Source organism: Phalaenopsis equestris, unplaced genomic scaffold (assembly GCF_001263595.1).
Source record: "Phalaenopsis equestris unplaced genomic scaffold, ASM126359v1 Scaffold000094, whole genome shotgun sequence".
In the NCBI taxonomy this organism is placed as follows: Eukaryota; Viridiplantae; Streptophyta; class Magnoliopsida; order Asparagales; family Orchidaceae; genus Phalaenopsis; species Phalaenopsis equestris.
The window spans coordinates 6,686,480-6,694,839 of NW_018164536.1; the positions used below are offsets into that span (position 1 = coordinate 6,686,480).

General features: G+C 37.2%; 1 protein-coding gene across 1 annotated transcript in view; it reads right to left on the bottom strand.

The window, feature by feature from the left end:
- The window catches only part of LOC110020297 (protein ENHANCED DISEASE RESISTANCE 2-like), a 32,799-nt gene extending 25,168 nt beyond the window's left edge, over positions 1-7,631 (bottom strand). The window contains exons 1-7 of the mRNA XM_020718351.1: positions 7,532-7,631; positions 7,375-7,446; positions 7,106-7,261; positions 6,608-6,840; positions 6,483-6,522; positions 6,245-6,393; positions 6,038-6,139 (exon numbers count right to left, since the gene is read on the bottom strand). Of these exons, the coding sequence (XP_020574010.1) occupies positions 6,038-6,139; positions 6,245-6,393; positions 6,483-6,522; positions 6,608-6,840; positions 7,106-7,193 (612 nt within the window). The 5' untranslated portion in view covers positions 7,194-7,261; positions 7,375-7,446; positions 7,532-7,631. The remainder of the gene's footprint in view (positions 1-6,037; positions 6,140-6,244; positions 6,394-6,482; positions 6,523-6,607; positions 6,841-7,105; positions 7,262-7,374; positions 7,447-7,531) is intronic.
- Positions 7,632-8,360: the final 729 nt, after the last annotated feature.

The following is an 8,360-nucleotide window of genomic DNA, read 5'->3' on the forward strand; positions in this document are numbered from 1 at the left end:
TTTTTTGGGACGGTTGATGGCGCACTGGTCTGTACTTTTGATATTGTGTGCATCTTCAAAAATATTCTTTGGCGTCTTTGAACAAGCTCGGCTAGAAGTAACATTGTCGTTGAATTCGATGAGCTAGTGTCTTTCCCCCAGAATGGCACTCACACTCCCCGTGATGAACTTCTCGGAGCATGTCTTCAACCTTGTCTTCCTCAATGCACTTTAGGTTCAAAGACGTGGCCAACTTCCTGAAGAGTTTTTCTTTGATTAGTAAGTATTAGACAACCTTATATTTGAATCTCCTGCGATCAGTGACTTCTTTTCCAATCTCCCTCGTATTTAGGCATCGGATGTATGAGCTCATCCAGCTTTCTTACCCTCCTGATGTATCTCCATTGCTAGGTCGATCGAGTCTTTTAGGTAGTCGTTCTCTTAGATGGAGCTTCGAGATAGAAGGTCGGCGACCTGATTTTCCTTCCTTTGGGCATATTTGATTTTGAAGTTGGCAAAGTGATGGATCTCCTGTCTTCACTTTGCATAAATACTTCGTATAGTCTTGTCTCTGATTTCAAATTCCCCGTTGATCTGGTTCACCATGAGTTGTGAATCGGCCTTTACCATTATGTGAAAGGCTCCCATCTCTGAGGCTTGGCGAAGTCCTGCAATCAAAGCCTCAAATTTCACTTAGCTGTTAGTCAATGGAAAATTTAACTTGATTGAGTGGTAGATGTTTTTTCTAGAGGGTTGTACAAGAAAACTCCAACTCTAACACTTGATTGGTCGGATACCCCATCGGTAAACAGGATCTAGGTCAACCTGTCGATCGTCATATCCTTGTGTGCCCTTCTTAGTTTGGAGAAATCTGCAATAGCTTGTGTTTTATTGTCGTTCAAAGATATAGGAGACATTAAACTCGCTGAGTTCTAAAATCCACTTAAGTAGTCGACCGAAATACTTCAGTCCAGTAAAAATAGATTATAGTGGGTGATCTGTGATAACATGTATGAGATGTACTAGAAAATATGGTCGGAGTCTCCATTTTGAAATGACCAAGGCGAAGGTCAATTTCTCCATTATTGGATATCGAAGTTCAATGCCTTTGAGAACCTGAATGGTGTAGTACATTGGATGTTGTTTTCCACATTCTTCTCTAACCAAAACCGAACTGATGGCTTCGGAGCCGACCCCGAGGTAAAGATAAAGCCTTTCCTTCAATTTCGAGCACTGAAGGAGGGGAGGAGAGATGAGGAACTACTTGAGGTTCCTGAAGGCCTCTTTGCATACTGGTGTCTATTCGAAGCATTTAGCTCTCCTGAGTACATTAAAGAATGGGGTGCACTTATCACCTAACTTAGAGATAAACATGCTCAAACCTGCGATCCAACTGATTAGCTTCTGGATTTACTTAGTGTTTTTAGGAGAGGGCATATCGAGAAGTGCTTGGATATTTTCTAGATTGGCCTTTATGCCTTCGAGAGTTTACCCCAGGAATTTGTCTGTCGTGGCCCCAAAGGTGCACTTCAGTAGATTTAGTTCCATGTTAAACATTTTACGTGTTAGAAATGTTTCTTTTAAATCCTCAATTTGTTGTTCGGCCGACCTACTTTTAACCAGTGCATCATCGACATACAACTCAATGTTCCTTCCTTTTTTTATTAGCAAAAATTACATTCATGAGGCGTTTGTTAGCCGCCCCAGCATTTTTAATCCCTAAGAGCATTACATTATAGCAAAAAAAACTCCCTCACCAAGTAATAAAAGAGGTTTTCTTCCGCTTCAGCTGGGAGCATCTTGATCTGATGGTGCCTAGAAAATGCTTCGAGGAAACTCATAACTGAGCGGTCGACCGCCGAATCCACTAGAGCATCGATCCTCGGTCAATGATAAGAGTCCTTTGGACAAGCAGAGTTCAAGTTGGTGAAGTTCACGCACATCCTCCATTTTCTGTTGGCCTTCTGAACCATCACCACATTGAAGACCCAGGTGGGGTATTGTACTTCCCGAATGCACCCTGCCTCCTCCAGCTTTAGTACTTCCTATTAGATGGGTCCCCCCAACGTCATGACCGAACTCTTAATCTTCCGCTTCAAGAGTCGAGCTACTGCATCAAAGTTCAACATATGACACTCGGCATCAATCAACACGCCCGACATCTCAGCAATCATCCACGCGAAAATATCTTGATTTTCTCAGAATTTGGACTAGCAACTCCCTGTGACCTGCATCAAAAGCTTCATTTATCATAAAACATCTACCTAGTTCTCCTTCGACTGTTGGAACCCCGCGGGTGTTCTTGTTCGTCTCAATACCACATTCCCTCGCGTTTTGGATGTTCAGAGAATCATGTTCTACGTTGCTTATAGCTCACAAGTAGCAAACCCGGGAATGCTCCAGGTCACCCCTAACTGTGATAATTTCTCCATCTACAGGAAACTTGACAACAACATGATAAGTAGAGACTACTGCTCTAAAATTGTTCAACAGCGGTCGGTTGAATATAGTGTTATAAGTTAGAGGTGAATCCACCACAAGAAAATCTTCCGTGAGCATAAATTATTTCTCATTTTCTCCCCAACTTACTGGGATCCTAACCACTCCCAGCACTTTCGCCCGAGATCAATACAACTGGGATCTTAACCACTCCCAGCACTTTCGCCCGAGATCAATACAGCGGACTGGCCAATGCGGACATCCGATCCGCAGTGAGGCTCAACTAATTGAATACCTCTTTGAATAGTACGTTCATAGAACTCCCTGTGTCACTGAGAACGCTCCTTGATTGGTTAATATTAATTATCATTGTTATTACAATGGCATTGTTATATGGATTTCCATTTTGGAGAAGATCCTCATAGGTGAAATAGATGCACATGACCCCTTGGGCAAAGGTTGCAATGTAGAGTTCCCTTGTTTGCCGTCTCTTCTGACTTGTCTTTCTGGGTGGCTCGCTAATTCCAAATATTGTAGGCATATACCCCGCAATGGAAATGGTGTTGGTGCGGATGGGTCTGTCGGTCGCTCCTCCACGGGGGACTTGCCTTGCCTTTGGGTTGCGGCTCTAGGGGCGACAAATTTTTTCAACTTCCCCTCCTTCATCAGCTCCTCGATCACGCTTCGTAGGTGTTTGTACTCTTATGTACCCCCTGCAGGTGGATCCCCGCCTTCAGGACTTTTACAAACTTTCCTAACATTTGATTTGTGATCTGAGTCCTCAAATTTTACAGGCCTTGTTGAACAAATTCTTCCATAAACTCTTGGATACATGTCGTTTGTCCCTAGTTCCTCTGACTGGACTCTCACAATTGTTGTTGTTGGACTCTTTTTTATGTTGACGGCATGTGTCAATGCTCACCGCACCTTAAAGAATGTTGAATCCAAAAGTATCCCAAAAACACACCCAAGAAATGGAACGTTCTGTTGAGTGATTAGAAGAGAGAGAGAGAAAGCAGTGGTAGACAGAAAAAGGTTGTCTTATTCATGATATTAACCACTGTTTATAGGCTTAAGTTTCAATATTATAAAAGTAAATATTTGTCATCTTATTATTAACTTTTCAGAGAATTTCTGGTAATTGGAGAGTTATTTACATATAATAAGACCGGGGGTCGCTTCGATTGTAGATCGTTTGACAAACCTTGATTCGATCAATATATAGTCTGAAAGAGTGCTCCCTATCGATCGTCCTAAATGTTGATCACCGCCCTGTGGGAGTTTCTCCCGGTTTCTTCTGTCGATTGCTTGGACAAGGTGCTTCCTTTGTCAATATTCATCCGGAAACAATTGTCGAAGGTTACGCTCGATCGTCCGCTTCTTCCTGAGCCACCCATCTACTTTTGAGATTCGTGCTAATATATTTTTATGTGTACAAATAATAATAGAAATAATAATAATAATAAATAAGAAATTAAATAAAGAATATCAATTAGGCCGGTTTGACAGGAAGCAATCGTCTCAACGGTTTGGCTATTAAAAGCAAAATTTTCATTTTGAACCAGAAGAGACATAGCAAGGCAAAGAGTGAGGAGGTAGAGCTAGGGTTTTCGAATGCTGGAACAGTGACGCCCTGCAAGTTGATGCTACTGTGTTAGAGATGACGACGCCTCCTGTGTCGTGCTCACTCACGGGAGATGAAGGAAGCAGAGTAAGAGGGAGCGCCGCTTGCTGGAAGTTTGCTAGGTGTGTGCTCAAACAGTGCAGCCGTGCAGCTGTGTCTTGTGCGATAGCAAGCAAGAGAACCCACCATCAAGTAGGTGAAGTGCCATGCAAGTCTTGACTGATAACTATCAAAGTGTGGTCTAGGGAGTACCAAGTATGAGAGCAAAATAGAGCACAGTGTGATGGAAGAACCAAACCATGAGCAAGGGACGATGTTGAGAATGAAAAGATGTAACATGTTTAGAGTATTGTTTTAAACAAAATTTTATTCAAAAGTTTATTTTATCTATAACTTTTATTACTATAAAATATGTAATGTGATAAATGCATTATGATATTTTAATAGAATAAATAAAAATAATTATTAAGTTGACTAGGATCAGATTTCTTAGAAGTTAATGTTCAAGTTGTTTGATTAAAAACATAATTGATAAAATCTAAATATGATAATAGAATTAAATTTCAGTATTCATTATTAATGTAATCAAAATAAAAAATGATTCAATTATTGTAAAAGTAAATTAAGAATACTTCAATTATATGCAACAATAGATTATTTAATTAGTCAAATAAATTAAGAGCAAGAATGTTAATAAATAGTGAAATTAAATTATAATTTAAATAAAAAATTAACAAAAAATAATACATATTTGATTGTAGGTATTTTATTAAAGAATATGTCATAGGACGTAAAGATAAATGAGTCATCTGAGCCCAATGTGAGTACTCTACTTTTAAATTATGGTTCTCTTCCAGATCATTTGCCCTGGAATGACATTCATTTAGATAACTTGATATTGCAAGCATGTAATGATTAAACTATTAAACAAGTCAAATTAATCATATAAAAATTAATCTCAAACTTCACACACTTTCTTATTTTTATATACAAATTGTAATAAAATGATATAAAATGATGTATAGATTACGAATGAAATAATCTATACAGTATGCTTACATGTGCATTATAATTGATGAAGTTTGCCTCTTTATTGCCACCAAGCTGGAGACACTAGTGTAGGCATGTACGTAAATTGAAAAAAGATATTGATATTGACATACTTTCATTGATACATTTTAGATGGTTCTTAAACGATAAATGAAAATGATATAGATAAGATAAGAAAATACGTCATATGATAGAATATCATAACTTTTCTTAAATGGTCGCAATTGAATAATAAATTGTCATTTATTTTTATATTGATTTATTTTGTTTTACTAAAGTACATTTTATTTTCTTATTAGTTATTATAATTCAGAAGTATGATTATTCACTAGCTAGTTGGTAGTTTGCGTTTGAACAATTTCAAGTTCAATCTTGGATTAGAAAACGAATAACAAAAGAGAGAATGTTTATAGAAACGGTCAATCTGAATGAATGTAAGTTTATTCATAATTATCTTAATTAATTTTGTCGTTGGTGGCTCTTTTATTCTTTTTGAATGATTTTTAGTTAATGATATTAATTAATTTTCACTGTTTGTTTCCACCTTGATAATTTTAAAATTTTGTACAGGTGACAATTTATTTCCTTCAAAAAAATGATTTTTAGGCTAGCATGAAGCAACAATATTCTTGCTTAATCTAAATTTAAGTAGGCAGTAAGAATGAAATGATGAACAAAAATAAATCTGCAATCACATCTTCTTATCTACGAAACAGCAAATCTATGCAAGATCCAGTCTGACAAACAAATCTTAGACCATAGTTTATAATATGGACACAATCTAATCAAAAGAATTTCAATTTAAAGTTAGAAGACGAACGTTACAACCATGTGTAAATATAAATAAATAACATTCGAGAATTATCTACCCACAATCAAATTTTATATTGAAAAATATGAAAAAACTATATAATAAAAAACGGATGAAACTGGGATTCAGCTTACTTGAACCGCACATCCTTGTCTCCTCGCGACATGATCAAGCCTTTTCACATCCTTGAACCAATCAACTGCTACTAGCTGCATGAGAGGCTTGCCTGCAGGTATCTACAAAACAAACAACCAATTCCATGATCAAGAGAAGCTGATAAAGGCACGCTTACAATCAAGCAACAAAAAAAAGAATTTGTATGAAATAAAATAACTAAAAACCTTTGTTTTGTCATAAAAGAAAGTCTTGCTACGAACTTTGAAGTTGTTTCCATCAGGTATTCTCCAGCAATCCCGACTATTATCACGATCAACACGCCGTAAATTACCAGAAAAGGATGACAAATCTAGTAGTTCCAATGGATCCTCATCTTAACGCATCGTTGAAACAATCAGAATTTAGACACCCACTATACAGCTTCTGATTATCAGCAAAGTCAAAAAGGGATGACTCACAAACCTGCTTGCTTCATAGCATTCTCAGCCTTTTGAGAGTCCAGCTAACAAAGGCAGGGTATAAATTTTCACTTTTGCACATAGGATTTGTGAAAAATATAAACAATTATAAACATGATGTCCACGAACCTCTTCTTCAGGCTCCGGGCTTAAGTAATCTTCATCCTCATCTGATTCTTCATCCAATAACACAGATTGTCCACCGGCTGAATGCAATTGATCCGCAGAAACTGATTGATTAGAGTTGTCCTGACTTTTCCTTCCCTTCTTGGAAGAAAATGAGCCCGAAGCGATGCTCATCATAACAGGTAACCTTGGGACTATGTGTGTATCATCTGTTTGGGAAAACCATTCGCGCAATCCTACAGAAAATGAAACAAAACTTTCAAATGGCCAAAAAAAAGAAGCATTAAGATGCATGAATAAATACATCCACTACTAAGGCGCAGAAAAATAAGCATCCTTAAGACAATTACAGTATTGAAGGTGGTTGAGTTACCTAGACGATAACATGAATGAAGAAAAAGAAACTAAAATAATAATGCTGAAGGTCTAAACTGTTGCTTTATCAATTATATTATAAGTTTAAAAAAACCAAATTGATCTAACAGTGGAGAAGAGCAACACCAGCTACACTGTTCAACATCTGAAGCAAACAATGTTGCTGAAATGATGGAAAATAACCAACACCCCATCCTTTTAAATCAATTTGCATTAGATGTTGCACTTGCGTTCGAGTTCTCCCATTTCGTAATTTTAGAGGAGATATCTTGAATCCACCACCTGCACACAAAGGATAAGCTAAGCAAAATAGACAAACTATTACAAACGGATTCAAGGGTAATATAATTTTGCTCAATGCCCTTAACATTAGATTATGAAGACAAAGAAGGTACTCTCAATATGGGCTCTGACAAATCCTGGTTGTGCACCGCAATTTGGATGCTCCCTAGACCGAAATAGCACAACTACGCACATGAGAACAAGAGCAGTTACACTAGTAGGATGTGCCCACAAAAGAAAAGGAAATGGGCAAACAGCTTAAAGACTCACCATAGCTCCCATCATCGTTTCGTCTCCAGTAGCGCACATAGCAAAGATCACGCGGCCACACAACCCTGCAGAATTAGTTAGTGCCCAACATGTTTACCATCTTCAAAATTTGAGAGATGAAATACATCAAGTGTCACTTAGAAATGAAGGAGAACAGTTCTATTATGGTAGAGATGTAAATTACACGACAAAACTTTGAAATTGAACCGGAATCATTTGTTCTAAAACGTAACTAAATTTTTTAAACTATAGGTGGCACATGTGATCCACCTATAGATCATTAATTTCATACGACCAAACATTCATCCAATTGCAAACTAGATATACATAAATATAATGAGTTACATTTACCATGTCACTCCAATAAATTAAATACCAAACTCCACTTCCTTTTCCATCTATACGTTCAAGGAAGTCCCTTGCTTATAAAGCAAAGCAGCATGCACAAGTACACTGAGACAGCTACTATGCAGCTCTCTCGAATCCACTGCAATTCTTTATATTGAAGTAATTGATAACTTGGTATTTCATATAACCTTTATACTAGCAAAATGCCTTCTTATGGACAAATTGTTATAGGTTTGCCAACTTTTGTGAAGATGTTACACCAGTTTGTTAGCTTTTTTATTCTGAAAAATAATTATTTTTATTCATTTAATGAAGTATTGTAATTTTTTTAATCCAGAACCCTTTCCACAATTGTTCAAAAGATCCATATATGTAATTTTTTTTTTCTAATATTCCAAAATCAAGTGGATCTACGATGCTCACTGAAATGTTTTTTCGACTGTTGGACCACATGATAGGTTATGCACGCAAGCTTGGTTGT